Below are 20293 nucleotides of genomic sequence, written 5' to 3' on the forward strand. Positions count from 1 at the left end.
TTGACTGGCAGATGGGAATTAGCAATTATTTATTTTGTCAAGAACATGCCAATTATACACCACAATTATATCTCAAAATACTGTTTTCCTGAAGGGAATTTGGAGGAACTCTGGCTCCCAGAGATGTGACGTGCAGGCCCACCGGCGTGTGGACACGTCCTGACGTCCATCAACCAGGTCCCAACTATGGGTTAAATAGCACCCCGCTGCCTTATGGGTAAGGCTCATGAGAGCCAAAGGCACTGGAGCTGGCGTCCCTAAAGACGGTCGGCTGATCTAATTAAATTACATTGTATACATGGGAGTCCAGAACCAGGGGCCACAGTTTAAGAATAAGGGGTAGGCCATTTTGAACGGAGATGAGGAAAACCTTTTTCAGTCAGAGAGTTGTAAATCTGTGGAATTTACTGCCTCAGAAGGCAGTGGAGGCCAAGTCTCTGAATGCATTCAAGAGAGAGCTAGATAGAGCTCTTAAGGATAGCGGAGTCAGGGGGTATGGGGAGAAGGCAGGAACGGGGTACTGATTGAGAATTATCAGCCATGATGGTGGTGCTGGCTCGAAGGGCCGGATGGCCTACTGCTGCACCTATTGTCTATTGTCTATCCCTTGTGCGTCCGCCTTCCAGCAACTCCTGCAACCGAGTAAACCCCAGACGTAGCAGCCACGCCGTTCCTCTGGAATCAGCCTACCAGGTCGAGAAAGGAATACAGATGCTGGGCAAGTTTGTATTCGCATTTACCTGCCCTGGCACAGCGGCCAAATAAAATGGAGAGGACACTTCATCCTTGCTGGGCACAGTGAGATGTAACCACGGATGAAAAAAACCCTTCTCCAACATCAAGCCGCACCATCATCTCTCGCAGATGGACGGATGCCACAAACTAATTATTGCATTACTGATCTTACAAACAAAAAGGCCTTCTGTGTGGTGATACTCGCAGAGAACAAACACATCCTTTGATCCGACTACACCATATTAGATATAGTATTACTTAATTACTGATAAAACACTAAGTACGTGCTTTAACACCAGGATAAGCACTCAACCGAGAAAACCAAGCCCAATGCCAAAATCTAAACTAACTATACACACTTGTACTATAGGATAATAACTAACTTGATATTCAGTAATAAGCTATCTACTTGTTAACAAGTACACAAACTAAATGTTTAACCAAGCAACCCATCCCAATATCACATGAGAATCTAAAATGTCTTTACACAGTTAAACTATGGGAGAACAAAAACTAGATGTGTAAATGCCAGTATATCATTGGGGTTATCAAGTGGGCACCTCCCACTATTGTTACCTACCCTACACAGTTACATACAGAATCTTTAGCGTTAGCAGCCAGCATTCTAGTGCATTCAACAGATTTAAAGTAAGTCTTTGATGCCATTTATCTATTGAATGAAGAAGCAGAAGTTGCTGGTTTACATCTTTGCAAATGACTAGGATTCTGAGGCAACAGCTGCTTCTGTGGACCTACCCCACCTCAGCTAAACTCCCTGAATGAGCCAGCGATTCCGTTCATTCCCACAATATCACTCAGTCCGAGGCCTTCTGAGTCTGAAGAAGGGTCCCGACCCTAAATGTCACCTATCCATATTCTCCAGAGATGCTGCCTGACTCACTCAGTTACTCCAACACTTTGTGCCTTTCTTTGTAAACCAGTATCTGCAGTTCTTTGTTTCCACATTCTGCCCCCTTATAATACTCTGGCATCATCAGCCTGACCATTGATCCTAATTATCAACCAGACTCCCATACCTTTTCCTGGTAATCTGCCTATTACTCTCCAGATTTCCTGTGTGGCTCTGTAGTCTTTCCTGTCAGCCCTTCTCAGCCTATCCTATGCCACAGTAAATGTAACTTTAAAAAATCTCTTTGATGCTATGAACTGATGTAATGTCATTTTGTGTAGAGATTGTGCCGCATACCTCCTTATTCTTTCACTTGTCAAACTGAGTGGACATCCAACTTTACTTCCAATGAAAGAGAAATTTGGATTAACTTCAAATTTAATTGAATTAAATTTGAAGTTTAAAAACTTCAAATCTTTCTGAATAGATTAGATTAAATCTAGAGTCCCTCTTGAATTCCTATCTGAATTTTCTATATTTTCTGCATCTGCTGACCATAGTAAACAGCTCTAAACCAAATGTGTACAACTGCAGATGCTGAAAACCTAAAAACAAAGCCCCCAAATGCTGGAAACACTAAGCAGGTCTGATGGCATTAAAATGAATTCAAAGCATTTACTGTTACTGCAAATTAGCAGTTTCTACTGCCTATTTTCCATTAGAAACGCTCTGAACATACTTAGGACCTTTTTGAGCAGATTGTAGTTAGGGAAACATATCTCCAGTTTAAATCCTCACTTTACCTTGGGAAGTGGTTAAGTTTTGAAAGTTGGAAGAAATCTTTTTGTTTCTTTTTTCTTTTTCAAGATATGATATTGGTCAGTTTCCTAACATATTAGGATCCTAGTGATATTAAATTACATGGTTGGGATCTCCCAGCAATTACAGCATTGACTATTCTTAACAATCTTGTGCCATGGACATCCAGTGAGCCATATCCTTCCTTCCCAATGGATTGGAGGCAGTCAACACAAATGGAGTTACTTTCATATTATATGTAGATTGTGTAGCTACATCTGCAGGTACTTACACCTTAAACTCGTATGATTGAGTGTAGAAAAATGAAGATAGTCGATAGCATGTTCCCTTTAAAGCAGGTTCAAAGCATGTTAAATTAATTTACTCCATCATTCAGTTGACAATTGTTTGGACTAGGAAGTATACTGGTTATTTTTCATCTAAATGAGAGTTTGATTGCTGAGATTGATGACCCAAGAATGTTTTGTTTTCTGAAGCCAATGATGTTGAAATGACACCTTAATTCTTTAAAACTAAAGCAAAATATTGCAGATGCTGGAAATCTGTTTTTGATACCAGTTAATATTGACTTGACCTGTTAATGTAGTCCTGCCTGACATGTGTGATGCCATCTCTTTCTGTCCTAGCAATCTTTAATTTGATCTTGGACTTCAATTTCGGTTCAAATGAAGTAGGTTTTGCTTCTATGTTTACGGCATAGACTGAGAAAACATACTCTTGACAGATCAACAACAAAACCTGATGTAGTAGTAGTATTCTACTACTAGTAGTATTCTACTACTACATCAGGTTTTGTTGTTGATCTGTCAAGAGTATGTTTTCTCTTAGTCTATGCCGTAAACATAGGCATGTGTGATAAAGTTATGCTTTTGCTAAAATATTAAGTGCATTGTAAGTTGCAGACTTGATATGTTAGGTCTATTGTACTCAACAGGGAAACTGATTTTAGCCACGAGTAAAGAAATACATATGCTGGTACCTTTGCCTTTGGAAAGGCAGATTCAAGATCTGCTTGCCAGCCGCAGAGTAGAGGAGGCCCTTGTCCTAGCGAAAGGAGCTCGCCGGAACATTCCCAAAGATAAATTTCAGGTTAGTAAGACTTCCAGAGTGAAAACTGGAAATTTTATTCTGTAACCCATAAAGATCAAGTAATGAATTCCTGTCTATAACATTTATTTAACAGGGCCATTTATTTTGTATTGCCAGTGATGCAAGATTGTCCTTGTATTGTCACATTAACATTTATTTACCAGAGCCGTTACCTGCTCGTCCACATTCTGTAATGCACAATTCCTGATGGAAAATGGGCAAGAGCTTCTCCTTGAGAACCATCCACTACTGAAATAAGGACATCAATTTGTATTTTATCATTAATTATTATTATTGTAAGTTTGCATTTCCAATAGGTCTCACACAGACTTGGTACGTTACAGAAATAAATAAGATGCATTCTATATTATTTTCAGCGATAGTGAATAAATTGCTAATTGTGATCTGTTTTTTATATGAATATATGCACCTATACAATCTCCACCTGTTCTTGTGCTATTGGAAATTATTAATGATAGTATTAAAATGTTGAGAGAATTTTAATACAAGTGAAACTGAATCAAGATTTTTTGCTGATATTAGGAAATTTGTTGGATGTTTAGTATTTTGTTTTTTGTTATGCATGCAACAGTATACTTGGGCAAACCATTATCAGATGTTAGTTCGTAATTCTGTAATTAAGCCAGATTTTTGCAGACATATGCTTTTTAATAAGTACCATAGGTTAATCTTTGAAAATACAAATACATGAATAATAGTTAGCTAATAGAAAATAAGTAATATCTGATAAATACTTATGGATGGCACATTTATGTGATGATTATATCTAAAAATCAAATGCTCCAGATTTTTCTGTTTAATAAGCTAGAAAGACACCAATTCACTTGTTTATAATGCATGTTGACTTTTCCACTGCTTCCATTAACTTTGTCTGATTAATGATCTTTAAATCTATTTCATGAATGTCACTTTATAATCTATAGGGTATGTACAGAAGAATTCTGCAGCAAGCAGGCTTTATACAGTTTGGCCAGCTTCAGTTTTTAGAAGCTAAAGAATTCTTCAGGTATGAACATTCTTGCATCAGTGCAGATTCAGTCTGGTGGATTGTTCAGTGTTACTTTATTGCAACATGTACTTGGGTACAGTGAATTAGTTTGCAACTCAAATTCAGTGTCAGAGTGGCACAGTGGCGCAGCGGTAGAGTTGCTGCCTTACAGTACCAGAGACCCAGGTTCAATCCTGATCACGAATGCTGTCGTTACGAAGTTTGTACTTTCTCCCTGTGACCGCGTGGGTTTTCTCTTGGTGCTCCGGGTTGCTTCAACTTTCCAAACATGTGCAGGTTTGTTGGTTAATTGTCTTCTGTAAATTGTCCCTAGTGTGTAGGATCGAACTAGAGTACAGGTGATCATTGGTCGGCGCGGACATGGTGGGCCGAAGGCCTTGTTTCCATGCTGTATCTCTAAACTAAATTAAGCTAAACAATGTCCTGTAATAGCTTTGCTTTAACTCTGCTGCTGTTGATCTGCACTATATTTCCATTGTGTTTCACAAATGCCTTTTTAAGTAGCAAAGAAGGTCAGATTTCTTATCTGGTAAACCATTACATATTCTTACATTTAACACACTGAATATTTTTGTTTCAGTGATATTGGAATAATCAAATGTATTTTCTAACTAAGTTGTACATATAACAAATATTCAATAAATGACAATTAGGGGAAGAGTATCCAAAGACAAAACACTAATGACAGCTATAACCAATCCTGGATTGTACAAATTGTAACTTGATCTGAATAGAATGTTCTTTAAATGCTTAAACAGTTTTTAATTTGGCTGTTCCGTTGCTGTCTGGGCAGCTGATCATAGTTTTATGTCATCGTCTGCAATAATGCTAAATGAACCATTATAGTTGGTTCCCAAAGCTGTAAAGATTCTATTTGTTATGATACTGGTTCAAAATTAAAGTTAGATGTAACCTACTATATATTTGCTTCTCCATTGGCTTAGATTTATTGTGAATCTAAGTATTGTAGAATGGTCATAAAGCATAGAAAAAGGCCATTCGGCTATTAACGCATGCCTTGGCTCCATGAAAAAGCTGTCCAATTATTCTAAATTCTGTTTCTCTCAGCTTACAGTGATTGGTGTTCACTGAAGTGTCATTTATTAATTAATTTCTAAGTTTAATGCCTTTCATTCACAGATGTTGAGTTTAGTTTATTGTCACGTGTACTGAGGTACAGTGAAAAGCTTTTGTCGGGTGCTATCCAGTGCCATGTTATTCATGATAGTCTGAATGATTTGGCTGTCCTGTTAATATTGTATTTAACACTGGTCAACATGTATTTATTTGAATTTTGTTTCCATTGGCAGGAGTGGTCAGCTCGATGTAAGAGAGTTGATGTCTCTCTATCCATTACTGCTTCCTTCGACTTCTACGTTTATACGGTCCCATCCCTCGTTACATGAATATGCTGACTTAAATCAACTAATGCAGGGTGACCAAGAAAAAATAACAAAGTGCAAGCGCTTCCTAATGAGCTATTTGAATGAGATTCGAAACACTGAAGTAGCAAATGGATACAAGGAAGAAATTGACACAGCCTTGCTAAAATTATACGCTGAAGCTAACCATGACAGCCTGCTGGATTTGTTGGTTTCTGAAAACTCCTGTCTTTTAGTGGATGCTGTTCCTTGGTTGGAAAAATACAAGAAGTATGTAGCAGATGGCTTGTACTTTTATAAATATGAGGGTCATTGTTACCTTAAAGAACAACAGAAAAAACAAGGAAGAGAAGAGGTCATTTGGCCGAGTGAAGTTTATCTATTGCCCATGCTGTCTCATCAAAGCAGAATCCAAATGAATCGTGATATTTATCACCATTTCTCCTATATAGCTGAGCATACCGTTACAAATTTTAGTCTCTGATATAGTTCAAACGGTTTATATTAATTTCCTCTGGACCTGCTTTCTTAACTTACAGTATATTGAAGCAATCTTTTGTTTTTTTTTGTTATTTCTATATACAGTTTGATTTGAAATCTTCTTTACTGCCATCTCCATACTGTAAACATTAAACCACTATTCTTCATGCTCACCCAGTTTATACTTTGGATTAGGTTTGTTCATCTTTTTCTATACTATCTGAATATTGTCATTTAATTGCCATTGCCACTTAATTGATCTTGCAATATTGTCTTCCCCATGTTTGGTATATCAATGAATTTGACAAACCTAAAGTTGTTTTAAAAAATAAAAAAAAAGATTTGAGGTGACACAGTCCTGTGATAGCCATTTCAGCCTGAGACTTTAATTGCTATTTGAATTTGGAAGCGTTCATGATAAAATGTGTTCTCTGTTTCACTGAGTAGAGGAGATGTTTTCCATTGGACTTTCCTGAGACTTGCTAAAATAACATCACATGATATCATTGCTTACACATAATGAATTGAAAAGAAATTGTTAATGATGGAATAAATCACAAGGGGATTAAACCCCCCCAACATAAATACAAGCAATGTCCTAAATGGATAAAAGTTTTGCATTGAAATTGAAGCCAGCAGGAGGTAGAAAAAAGTAAAACCAACAAATACAAGAATTTGTTTAAGTAAAAAGAGCTCAAAATTGAGAAGAAAATTCAAGTGATCATTTTGGGATGATACCAAGTGCCCACATGAAATTCTGCTGCTGGAAGTAAGAATTTAATTGTTCTGTTTTGGGGACATATGACAATAAAATGTCTTGAGTTGAAATAAAATGCATGTAAAATATGAGAGTAATAAAAAGTAAGATTAAAAACTGCATTAAATTTAAAGATAAAATAGTTTGAATATTCAGTGAAATCATATACTAAAACCATTTTTAAAAAAAAGGATAACTTGTTATCAATCTTACCAGGTATTCAAAGTTTCAAAATTAGTGCGATAGAAAAAAATAGCTACTACTCACTGTTTGATGCTTGTTCTATTGAATAAGAATCACCACTTGTCTTGGGAGTTGTATAAAGATAATATCTGGTCAGGACTTTTACTTAGATTGCAGTCTGAAGAAGGGTTCTGACCAGAAACGTCACCCATCCATGTTCTCCAGAGATGCTGCCAGACCCGCTGAGTTACTCCAGCACTTTGTGCCTTCCTTCGGTATAAACCAGCATCTGCAGTTCCTTTCTACACATTTGGAACTAAAATATTTATTGTTACCTAACCCAGAGTGGGGATTGTGACTGAGGAGACAATAGGGAAGTGAAAGGATAAAATAAAAATATGCTGGAAACATTCAGCAGGTCAGGCAATATCGAAGGGGAGAGAATTAGCCAATGACTTTTCATCAACTTTTCTCTGTTTTGATGAATGAGTAAAATTGGTTTCTCTCCACAAATGTGTGACCTGAGCATTTTCCTTTTTTATTTCAGATTTCCAGCTTCTGCAGTTGTTATTTGCTTTTTTAATTTACTGTGAAGAAATTAAATTTAGCTTTTCCACTTTCTTTAAAAAAATGAGCAAATGGGGACCCAGTGACTGACTGAAAAGCACCGCAGAGATACATTGGATGTATCTTTGTGAATGTTTGCTGATGTCTTGGGTGCAGCAACATTGTAAATACTATAGCATTGTGATGTCTTTTCAAAGTTTAACTAGTGCTAATGTGTTTTGTTGAACAGATATTTTGCACTTGGTCTTCTTTATCACTATAATGGACAAAATGAAGCAGCACTACAGGTAAAGTGATGCTTTGTTTTTCTCAGTTATCTTTTAACGTTTCCCTTTGTGAACTTACATGTATGAAATAGATTCAATTCTCTCAGTTGGTAGGCAGGCAGGCATGAGGAGAGATGTAAGATTAGATACGTTAATAACTGTGGAATATGGGATCTGTGACCAAGTGATGTAACCACAGAAATTAGAGGCACCAATATCATTGGATAGTTGAAATGATTTTTTTCTATTGCAACGAGAGGTTCTACACAATATAATTAGGCTAAAAAATAATGCATTATAAATGAAGTGCTATGACAGACATTCTTCATTGGAACTAAGAAAATCCTGACCCGAAACGTGGTCTGTCCATTTCCCTCTGCAGATGCTGCCTGGCCTGCTGAGTCCCTCCAGCAGTCTGGTATGTTTTGTTTAGGATTCCAGCATCTGCTGGATTTCAGGGCAATATTTCAACTACTACCCCCTCTGCAAAAGAGAGAGATCACTTTGGGCTAGGCCAGATAAGTTAAAAAGTAAAAGTGGTCTCCGATTTACTCATGGATCTGGGCAAAGTGATTACCTCGTGTCTTTGGTGCTTTTGAAGAGATTAATTTGCCATGTTCAAATTAAGCTGCTTTATTAAGGCAAATATTAAAGGACAGCAATTAATTTATTAAGCATGTTTTTAAACTATACGACAAATGAATGTATTTGCTATTACATTGATTTTTTTTAAATCTGAAATGTCATTCAGCACCAACCTTTTTTGTGGATGGGGAGGAGGTAGTTGATAGTGAGATGATACAATATATATAGTATATAGATATATATTATGTCTATATAAATATATTATACAGTGTAGCTGACAATGTACCTAGTGAAGACGCTTGGGTTTGTAACTTAATAGTTGTTATCACTTTGGCAAAGGAATAAGTTCCAGAAGCAGAATTAGGCCATTTGGCCCATCAAGTCTACTCTGCCATTCAATCATGGCTGATCTATCTTTCCCTCTCAACCCTATTCTCCTGCCTTCTCCCCATAACCCCTGACATCCTTAGTAATCAAGAATCTATCAATCTCCGCCTTAAAAATATCTATTGACGGCCTCCACAGCTGTCTGTGGCAATTAATTCCACAGATTCACCAATATCTGACTAAAGAAATTCCTCCTCATCTCCTTTCGAAAGGTAAGTCCTTTTATTCTGACACGATGGCCTCTGGATAATGCAAAGGAATCCTACAAATTCCACTGAAACTTTCTCTATTTCTGATTAGATGCATTTATAAACTAATATTTTTTTCCTTTCAAAGATAGACACAAAATGCTGGGGTAACTCTGAAGAAGGGTCTCGACCCGAAACATCACCCATTCCTTCTATCCAGAGAGGCTGCCTGTCCAGCTGTTACTCCAGCATTTTGTGTCTATCTTCAGCGGTAACCAGCATCTGCAGTTCCTTCTTACACATTTTTTTCCTTTCCTTATAGTTGTGGGTAAAGATTGTTGATGGGCAGCTCCAGGATACAACCCGCTCAGATCTTTTTGAATATATTGTGGATTTCCTAAGCTTCTGCTCTAATCATGAACTGGTGTGGAAGTACACTGACTGGATCCTGCAGAGAAGTGAAGAGGTTTGACTTTTGTTTTATTATGCAGAAAATAAATGAGTTGTCATTGTCTTAACATTTCTTCATCGAATTGTAGAATGCACAGAAGAAAGCCAGCAGATCCTTGTTTAGCTGCAACATTTCCCTATGGAACTGGAGTCATTAACTCCAGGCTGGGGGGTGAAGTGGTTATGCTTTCCCACCACTAATGGTGGGGCATCTGTTTGAAAAAACAGTGCTAATTTCTCTATTGATTTCAATAATAAGATGGAAGAACTCCAAAGTACTACGTATTGACTTTTATTCAGTCTTAATTGAGTTTATTTAAATACTTTGTGCATAGCTTTTAAATTTTAAATTTGGTGGAATATCTGGAACATTTATCATTTTTAACGGCTTAGACAGATGGCCATGCTGGAATTAATGCTAGTTGACTGTCAACGTTTCTTTAAAGTTGCAATAGTTAACACTTTACATTGCAGAAGACCCTGGATAAGTGCTATCTTCTCTTTGTAGGCAATATACATTGTTGGAAACATCTGTAGCTCAACAAAAAAAGGTGGAGGTGGTGAAGAACTGGATCACAGCTAAATTCTGGGCTATTGTTTTTGCACTCTGGTGCAATCCAAAATATTTGAATACATAATATATAAGTAATAAATACCTGTATAATAATTTTAAATTTATTTTTGTTTTCTATTTTCATATTTATACACTTATTTTTTCAATATTCCATTAAACTCATTTACATGATCTAATATTTAATTTGTGCTTTATCAAGACTAGTTAACTTTATGTACGGGACAGGTCTGTTGTTATCATGTACACCAGCAGTACATTCTGGGGAAAATGGTGCAAATGGCTAAATGTAGAATGAAATGGAATCCAAAAGATTTTTTTTGAAAACTGAGGAACTGGCATAGTGATCTTTGTTGTATGAATCATGCTGTGAAGTGAGTTTTTAATTAAAAGAATAATGACAGCATAGTTGCGCAGTGGTGGAGTTGCTACTTACAACAGCAGAGACCCAGGTTTGATCCTGACTACGGATGCTGTCAGTATGGAGTTTGTACATTGTCCCTGTGACCGTCTGGGTTTAATCTTATTTTAATCTGGGTTTATTTATAAACTCAATTAATAAATGTGAGGTTATCCACTTTGGCGGCAAGAACAGGAAAGCAGAGTATTACCTGAATGGTGACCGATTGGGAGAAGGGGAGATGCAACGTGACCTGGGTGTCATGGTGCACCAGTCATTGAAAGCAAGCATGCAGGTGCAGCAGGCAGTGAAGAAAGCGAATGGTATGTTGGCATTCATAGCAAGAGGATTTGAGTTTAGGAGCAGGGAGGTTCTGCTGCAGTTGTACAGGGCCTTGGTGAGACCGCACCTGGAGTATTGTGTGCAGTTTTGGTCTCCTAACCTGAGGAAAGACGTTCTTGCCTTAGAGGGAGTACAGAGAAGGTTCACCAGATTAATCCCTGGGATGGCGGGACTTGCATATGAGGAAAGACTGGATAGACTGGGCTTGTACACGCTGGAATTTAGAAGACTGAGGGGGGATCTTATGGAAACATAAAAAATTCTTAAGGGGTTGGAGAGGCTAGATGCGGGAAGATTGTTCCCGATGTTGGGGGAGTCCAGAACCAGGGGTCACAGCTTAAGGATAAGGGGGAAGTCTTTTAGGACCGAGATGAGAAAACATTTCTTCACACAGAGAGTGGTGAGTCTGTGGAATTCTCTGCCACAGAAGGTAGTTGAGGCCAGTTCATTGGCTATATTTAAAAGGGAGTTAGATGTGGCCCTTTTTGCTAAAGGGATCAGGGGGTATGGAGAGAAGGCAGGTACAGGCTACTGAGCTGGATGATCAGCCATGATCATATTGAATGACGGTGCAGGCTCGAAGGGCCGAATGGCCTACTCCTGCACCTATTTTCTATGTTTCTATTTTCTATGTTTCTAATCCGGGTGCTCCGGTTTCCTCCCACATCCCAAAGATGTTCTGGTTTGTAGGTTAATTGGCCCCTGTAAATTGTCCCTAGTGTGTAGGATAGAATTAGTGTACAGGTGATCGTTGGTCGGTATGGACTCAGTGGGTCGAAGGGGCATATTTCCATGCTGTTTCTTTAAACTAAACTAAACTAAATCTAAAAAAAAATTGTCAAGAGAATATGTGTAGGATATGGTAAGGTAAGAGTTCTTAGTGATATGGCTGTCATTTTCTATTCCTATTAAGGTTGGTATCCAGATTTTCACAAGGCGACCAATTGATGAAAACCAGACAACCTGTATGAATCCAGATGACATTGTCAACTACCTTCACAAGTATAAGAAAGCTATTGTTGTCTATTTGGAGCACTTAGTATTTGAAAGAAATATTCAGGTGAATTTTCATCAAACTAATTAATGTGAAAATGCTGTTTGCCATTTAAAATATATATTCCCATGTTTCTAAGTTATATTTATTTGGTGTACAACTTTCACGGAAAAGACAAGATTAAAATATATTGTATACAATTTTCTGTAGTCTGCTGAAACCCATAAGCTACACAGATGCTCTGTAAAGTTAAAGATTTAATCATAAAATGCTGGATAGTACCTTCATTTCATTGTACTACATTAAAGAAGAATTCTTTTATTTTCAAGTCAGGTCAAGCCAAGAGTTTAATTGTCATATGTGCTGACAACAGAACAATGAAATTCTTACTTGCAGCAGTTTAACAGACCCATAAACCTATCCTCTGAAGAATCCTTTGGAGCGTAGCAATATTTTTAATATTAAATAACGATCACTTGTCTTCATACATAATTGATATTTTTCTCCCAAATATAGAAATAAATCTGAACCCTTTTTATCTCATGCACCCAAAAAGCTAGTAGTCCCTCAACCTTCTATCTTCTTTCCTTCACCCACCCACCCACACTCGCATCTCATCCAAAGATCGAGTTGTTCATTGTCATTGGTTTACCCGAAGGTTCAATTTGCTTGTTGCTTGTCTATAAGATTTTTTTATGAAATCTGAAATATTTTCAGAGGTAAAATTTGTGTGTGTGTGTCCTTTCGCAGTGGTCTTGCATTGGAGGTAGCTTGTTACATCAAATATATTCAAACATGTCTGTATTGTACCTAATTGTACTGTAATCTGAAACTTGCCTATTTGTATTCAACAGTCTGTTTTGCTGCATCTGCTGCTTGTTGCCCAGTTCCAATTAATGTCCAAAACAGTTTCACAACTTGACTTTAAATGCAAGACTAAAAAATGCCATTGCACTGCATTGAACTATTCTCAGACTGCTGAAGCAGAACTATATTTTCTGTTATCCTTCAAGTCAATTATCCTTTTCTATTTGCATCTGCAGAAGGAGAAATTCCACACGCACTTGGCCGTATTATACTTGGATAAAGTGTTAGATTTGCAATCCCAGGAGGGAAATGTTTCGGAAGAACTAACTTCAGCACGTTGTACTCTTAAAAACTTGCTCCAGCACTCTAATCTTTATAGAGTTCATCTTTTGCTCGGTAAAACATGTTAACATTTTTCTCTTAGATATTTACTATGGCACTATAACTTATAAATTATGCTTGCACCACATAAAACAACAAAATGTACAGCTTTGCTTCTTCCAACTGAACCCTGACTTTATTCAGTTCAGCAAGAGCTGTTCATTTTTGTAAAGCCTGAGGTGACCCACAATTTCACTTGTCAGCTGTACTGTTAACATTAGCAGTGCCAACTGTTGTAAACATAGAAACATAGAAAATAGGTGTGGAGGAGGCCATTTGGCCCTTCGAGCCAGCACGGCCATTTATTGTGATCATGGCTAAACATCCACAATCAGTAACCCGTGCCTGCCTTCTCCCCATATCCCCTGATTTCGCTAACCCCTAAAACTCTATCTAACTCTCTTTTAAATTCATCGAGTGAATTGGCCTCTACTGCCTTCTGTGGCAGGAAATTCCACAAATTCACAACTCTCTGGGTGAAAAAGTTTTTCTCATCTCAGTTTTAAATGGCCTCCCCTTTATTCTTAGACTGGCCCCTGGTTCTGGACTCCCCCAACGTTGGGAACATTTTTCCTGCATCTAGCTTGTCCAGTCCTTTTATAATTTTATACGTTTCCTTAAGATCCCTTCTCATCCTTCTAAATTCCAGTGACTACAAGCCTTTCCAATCTTTCCCCATATGACAGCCCCGACATCGTCAACCTATGCTGCACTGCCTCAATAGCAAGGATGTCCTTCCGCAAATTAGGAGACCAAAACTGCATACAATACTCCAGATGTGGTCTCACCAGAGCCCTGTACAACTGCAGAAGGATCTCTTTACTCCTATACTCAAATCCTTTATACTTGTAATGCCAGCAAATATCTATATGGCCTAGAACGGCATAATTCTTCCCCGACTTGTTCATCATGAAATAATGAAAAATCTAAACAGACTCTATTCTTATCAAGTTACAGACTGACCTCACCTCTTCAGTGCCTCATTTTGGCTTGGTGCTTGCACTGCTGTGCATTCAGATCTTTGTAATTGCCTGTAGCATGAAAGGATGACCTTTTGTTTAGAAAACCAACTCCTGGATCCAGCTACAGTAAAACTTTAATCATTTTTTACCCAGAGTAAGGGAATCAAAAATCAGATGACATAAGATTAAGATAAATGGGGCAAAATTTAACATGAACCAGGGGGTCCGGTACTAAAACAGCATTTAATCATGGGTGATCTATCTTTCCCTCCCAACCCCATACTCCTGCCATCTCCCCATAACCCTTGACACCCTTACTAATCAAGAATTTGTCATTCTCCGCATTAAAAATACCCAATGACCTGGCCTCCGCAGCGTTCTGTGGCAATGAATTCCACAGATTCACCACCCTCTGACTAAAGAAATTCCTCCTCATCTTTCTAAAGTTACGTCTTTTAATTCTGAGGGTATGCCCTCTGGTCCTAGACTCTCCCACTAGTAGATACATACTAGATACTTATTAGATCTTATCTAGCTAGACTCTCTCTAGCACTCTCATGGTGCCTGACCTGGTGGATGATCTGGACAGTAGGATTCCTATTAATACTCCAGCGTACTTTTTGTTATTATTTCAAGATGTTACACAGTATTGTAATATAATTTTCAGTTAACCTGATGAATTTTGGGGGAGCCCAGGAACCGGGGTCCTGGTGGGGTTGAGGAAACTAGATAAACATTATTTTGTGAGATAAATGCCAAACCATTAAGCTTGTCAAATAGTGGATTCTTGGAGTTTTACTGTGCGTCATTTACAGGAATAGGAGCTTAAGATTTTGTGTCTTCAGCTGTAATATCGATTTCCCCCTTATCTCCACATGATAGGTCGAGTTAAAGAGACTAACCTCTTTATGGAATGTGCAATATTGCATGGGAAACTGGAAGAACATGAAAAAGCTCTTGAGATCCTAGTTCACAGGTTAAAGGATTTCCAAGCTGCTGAGGACTACTGTTTGTGGAATTCCAAGGACAAGGACCCTTCACATAGACAGAAGCTTTTCCACATGTTATTAACACTGTACTTGCACCCTGATGTTAGCAGCGATGAGCTAATAATGGCTGGTGTGGACCTTCTGAATAACCATGCTGTTCAGTTTGATGCAGTTCGAGTTCTACAGCTCGTCCCAGAGGAGTGGTCATTGCAACTGCTGTCACCGTTCTTAACCAAGGCAATGAGAGGGAGCTTTCATGCAAAATACACAGCAGAACTTTCATCAAACTTGGCAAGATCCGAAAATTTAATTTTTAAATACACAAAGGTGAGTGGCTTTTTGCAGAAGGAAGCAATGCACTTTTCAATGTTATTTCAACTTGTGTTGGGTTGGGTGGATCTTTTACGAAGTCAGATGCAAATAAATAATATCAGGCAACTGAACTGCCCTAAAAAAGAGCAGTCCTGAGCTACTATCTACCTCATTGGAGACCCGTGAACAAACTTTGATCGAACTTTAATGGACTTTATACCTTGCACTAAATGCTATTCACGTTATTCCGTTTATCATGGATTTGTACACTGTGGATGGCTTGATTGTAATCACGTATTGTCTTTCCACTGACTGGTTAGCACGCAACAAAAACTTTTCACTGTACCTCGGTACACGTGACAATAAACTAAACTCAACTCAATTACTTTACATTGCATAGCTATATAAAACTGAAGAACTTGTATCACAATTTTTTTCTTTTTTTTTTCTTGGATCTAATCTAAATTGTCACTGAATGAAATGATGTTGAAATCTCCAGAACATTTGTATTGATGTGCTTCTGTAATTTGTGCTCTCCTTTCCATCTCACTCACCCCTTAGAATCATGCCAGCAGGTCAAGATTATTTGACAATCGCTTGACCTATCCCCAGAATGACTAATTACCGTGAACAAGTTCTTTCCCATCTACCATTTTAATTTAATATTTCTGATTTGCCATTGTTTGATACATTTTCAAACCATTAAAAAAAAACAAGTAATATGGGGATCGTGCAGGGAAAGTACCGAATTGAAAGGACAGCTACAATCCTATTGAGTGGCAGAATATGAGGGGTTGAATCTCCCTATTGCCACTTCTGTTGTTTGTGTTCTTCATATTCTTAATTGCAATGCCTCAGTGGCCTCAATAAAAACTTGGTTTGCAGGTGTTAACATCTTTCACTGTACCTCTGATACACGTGACAATAAAAGAACCATTGAACCATTTACTGAAACCTGCTCTTCTTTTGATATCTATCATTTGACATATCCAATTCTCCAAAGTTGTCCTCTTCATCACTTTCTCCACACTTGATGTTGTTTTTCCTTCAAGTATTTTCCCTTCACATTCTCTTAAAATTCTTGATCTCTTCAACCTATTATGTTTTTTTCTTTCAACTTTCCTTCCTCAAATTGTGCACATTAATGATTCGTTGAGATTGTTTGAAATTCGTCTTGCCTTGACTTTATCATGCTCTGCTGTCTTCCCTTGAGCAGCTTCCATCTTCTGCTCTTCCACCCGTGTTTACAACATTCACTTGACCGTACCATTTTACACGGCCTCAATTCTTACTGCCTCAATCACAAACAAGGCCACTTCTAATTGTTCACTTATACCACTCACATCTCCCAATCCCAATTATTTCTCTGTCTAGTAGGAGTAAGTTGAGGCAAGTACTATCGCAACTTTTAAGAAACATTTAGACAGGTACATGGATAGGATAGGTTTAGAGGGATATGGGGCATGTTGGTTGGTGTGGGCAAGTTATGCCGAAGGGCCTGTTTCCACACTGTATGACTCTGACTCTATTGAATATAGAACACTGACTTATGAAAAGTACCATCTATCTTCCATTAACATGGTGGATAGGAAAGTCCCAACAAAACCACAATATTAATCACAATATATTCTGTGCTTGCATGTTCAGAGCACTGTTATGGAAAGCCTGTCTCAATTTTACCTCTGTGCAGAGCAAACATTCGATGTATGTGCGTGTGCACCCAGCACAGAATTGTATTTGAATCTAAGTTATAAAGCACCTGTTTATTATACACTTGCCTTTGGTGGCCATGCAGCATTACAAGTTTAATTCTATTTGCTGAGTTCTTATTCGTGCACACAAAGTGATTGCATTAACTGTGTCATGTTTTTGTTTCCAATGCAAGTTTAAGGTCTTATGCAATGAACTAATTTATTTTACTAATTTCTTGTCTTTTCAGGTAAAATCAAGAGAAAGCAGTATTAAACTTTCAGATGAAAAAGTCTGCCGGGTATGTTGCAGCTGTTTCACAGAGCCAGTGTTCGTGCGATACCCAGATGGGAGTCTTGTTCATATCCACTGCGCTACAAAATCCCACAAACTGCCTGCCACTAAGCAGAACTATGCCAGTCTTAAAAATCAGTCCTGAAATATTGGCCATAACTTTGGGGATCAATCATTTCAAAGTTACCTTGCTGCAGGCCATGGTAAAGAAGAAAACCATGCTGCTAATCAAGAAAGCAGTCGTTACCAGTCAGCACCTGCTCGAAGCTTCAGCAATCTATCTTTTTTGTAACTGACTGCACAGATGTGAGTAGCAAATGCAGCCAAGTGCTATCGGAACTATTATTTTGCCCCAATATTGGGGCTGATACCTTGCACGGTATTGTGCAACATGCAGAGAACAAGCTGATCTCTTGAAAACTTGGCTGTCCTTAATCTAACTGTATCATGACTAAGACTTTGGTTCTGTATTTCCTCACGGTTTGGGAACATTGTGTGCAAATACCCTACTTTACCTCTTGAATTGTGTCTTTCCGTTGGTTAAGTGTAGGCTTTCCCTGATCCTCGAAGAACTCCAATTTTCAATCATTTGAACATCTGCAATCTGTCCAATAATTGACATAAAATAACAATTTAGAAATGAAGACACAAGAAATTGCAGACGTTAGAATCTTGAGAAAAAAACGAAGTGCTGGTGGAACTCAGCGGGTCAAGCAGCATCTGTGGAGGGAATGGACAGACGATGTTTTTGGTCGGGACCCTTCAGTCTGAAGGACCCAAGACAATGTTCCTCCAACACTTTGTTTTTTTTAGTTACAGGTGAACCAAGGTTGTAAATGTCACACAGTTGACTTTGGGCCAGTATGTCCTTAATGAGAATGTTATCAGCCATTTACAAGGTGTGATAACTTGCTGACTAGCTGGTTTACGCAATTAATGAGCAAGTATTAAACTTCAAGCCTACCTTTTAAATGCAAATGTTTCCAACAGGTGACAGTGGATAAGAGGACACTTATGAGCATTGATGGGAGAAAGAGGAAGAGAAAGGTTACAAGACTGATTGTCTAAACTATACACTGATATATACATGTAATTTCCACAGAGTTTTAAAGGGAACAGGGTTGGAAGGATGCTGACCGATTCAATTTTATTCCTAACTCGTGTAGAATTTGAAAAGGTTTTTATGTGACTGCTTTATCGAAAATGCTAATTGCATAAATGATCTGCCGCTGGAACGATACTATTTCCTGAAATAATATTTGACTATCCTGAAATTCCTGCAAGTTAGGACAAAGCACCTTTTGAACCTGTTGAGTAATCGGTTCCCTTTTTAATCTACAGCCATATATTTATCCATGATGCAATTAATTTATTGATTATAAGTAAACTTCTCTTATCTTCGGCTGAAGTAATCTTCCATTCTTCTGTACTGATTGTACGTAATACTAAGCACGTAATTTTATGAACTTGATTTAGAGTAGGTGTTCAGGCTAGTCATATGTTTCTTTAGGGGGTCAATATCACCAAATGTCAAAGGATTTAATGAACAGTGGATTTGAATGCTTATTGCAGTCCCATCACATCTCCAACAAGCATTCATGGATTAGAGTGTTTTGAACATCTTATTTACCAATGTGAAAAATAAATTAAAGAATGCACTTTCTGTGGAGCATCGCTTCATATTTTAATTATTTTTGTATTTTCCAAATCCATAACACTTTTGGCCCGGTAGTTACTTTTTATTTGATATAATTTAGAACTAATTTCCAGTATATTTTTACATCTTAGATGTATTCCAAAGTTACGACAACCTTTTTTGATTAAGATGCATATCTTGAGGACATTTGGATGGTCGTTAGTAATTTATAAATTATACTACAATGTACTAATTTTTAAGAACTAAAACTTACAAATTTTGCAGGAAGCAAATAACCAAGTTTTGAAATTCCAGTACGTACAATGAAATTTGGAAAACTGAACCAAAGTGCATGTTTACCATTAAATCACAGATATGCAGTTATTGGTTCTGTGGTTTTGCAGTCTATATGCAGTAGTGCTGGTTGCATATTGTATAGTATATGGATTATGATCTAAACTTTGTTTCCTCTATTGCTGACATAACCCTTGTGGCATTTGAATGGAAACATTTTAAATTTTGAAAATTGCCTAATGCAGTGAAGTATTTCTACTTTAATTGTTGTATCTAACTGCCCTGCTTAAATTAAACTTTGCACTGTAAGTATTGAAAGAAATACTTAATTGTATAAATGTACAGGTGATAATTTTAATAAATTTCATTGGGAAAATAAAATTAATTTGTATGACAATTTTAAAATCGGGCTTTGGTGAATCAGGAAGTCATGAAACGCAGAAGAATGGGGCTTGGTGCAGCGTGAGGTATTGGCAGCAGAGATTTAGATGATCTTGGATTTACACTGTACAAAGAAATAATTCTTTCAGAGTGTTATTTGACAATTGCTGAAATAAATTTTATATTAATTGTACACAATGTATTCATTTGGTTAATGTTTTTTTTCTAAATTCCTTTGATTCAAGGATATTAATCTGTTCCTATTTAATCAAGCAGGTTGTGATCTTTAATTTAGAATTGTAACTTTTAAAAATATGACAAAATGTGAAACATGGCAGATTTTTCAAAACAAATTACGGGAAGTATGCAAATATTCACTTGAATGCTCAAGTTATTCTTGTCATTATTTCTCTCCTAATTTGCTTGGTGTCAATGTTCCTTTGTTAAACTATTTGGATGCGTTGAACTTATTT

General features: G+C 37.5%; 1 protein-coding gene across 1 annotated transcript in view; it reads left to right on the forward strand.

Annotated features, from left to right (window-relative positions):
• tgfbrap1 (transforming growth factor, beta receptor associated protein 1) overlaps positions 1–19938 on the forward strand; it is a 40210-nt gene extending 20272 nt beyond the window's left edge. The window contains exons 4-12 of the mRNA XM_078402580.1: positions 3339–3493; positions 4438–4520; positions 5834–6175; positions 8122–8179; positions 9641–9784; positions 11995–12141; positions 13119–13278; positions 15108–15541; positions 17466–19938. Coding sequence (XP_078258706.1) covers positions 3339–3493; positions 4438–4520; positions 5834–6175; positions 8122–8179; positions 9641–9784; positions 11995–12141; positions 13119–13278; positions 15108–15541; positions 17466–17654 — 1712 coding nt within the window. The 3' untranslated portion in view covers positions 17655–19938. The remainder of the gene's footprint in view (positions 1–3338; positions 3494–4437; positions 4521–5833; positions 6176–8121; positions 8180–9640; positions 9785–11994; positions 12142–13118; positions 13279–15107; positions 15542–17465) is intronic.
• The last annotated feature ends 355 nt before the right edge of the window (positions 19939–20293 follow it).

The sequence above is a fragment of the Rhinoraja longicauda genome, chromosome 7 (assembly GCF_053455715.1).
Source record: "Rhinoraja longicauda isolate Sanriku21f chromosome 7, sRhiLon1.1, whole genome shotgun sequence".
In the NCBI taxonomy this organism is placed as follows: domain Eukaryota; kingdom Metazoa; phylum Chordata; class Chondrichthyes; order Rajiformes; family Arhynchobatidae; genus Rhinoraja; species Rhinoraja longicauda.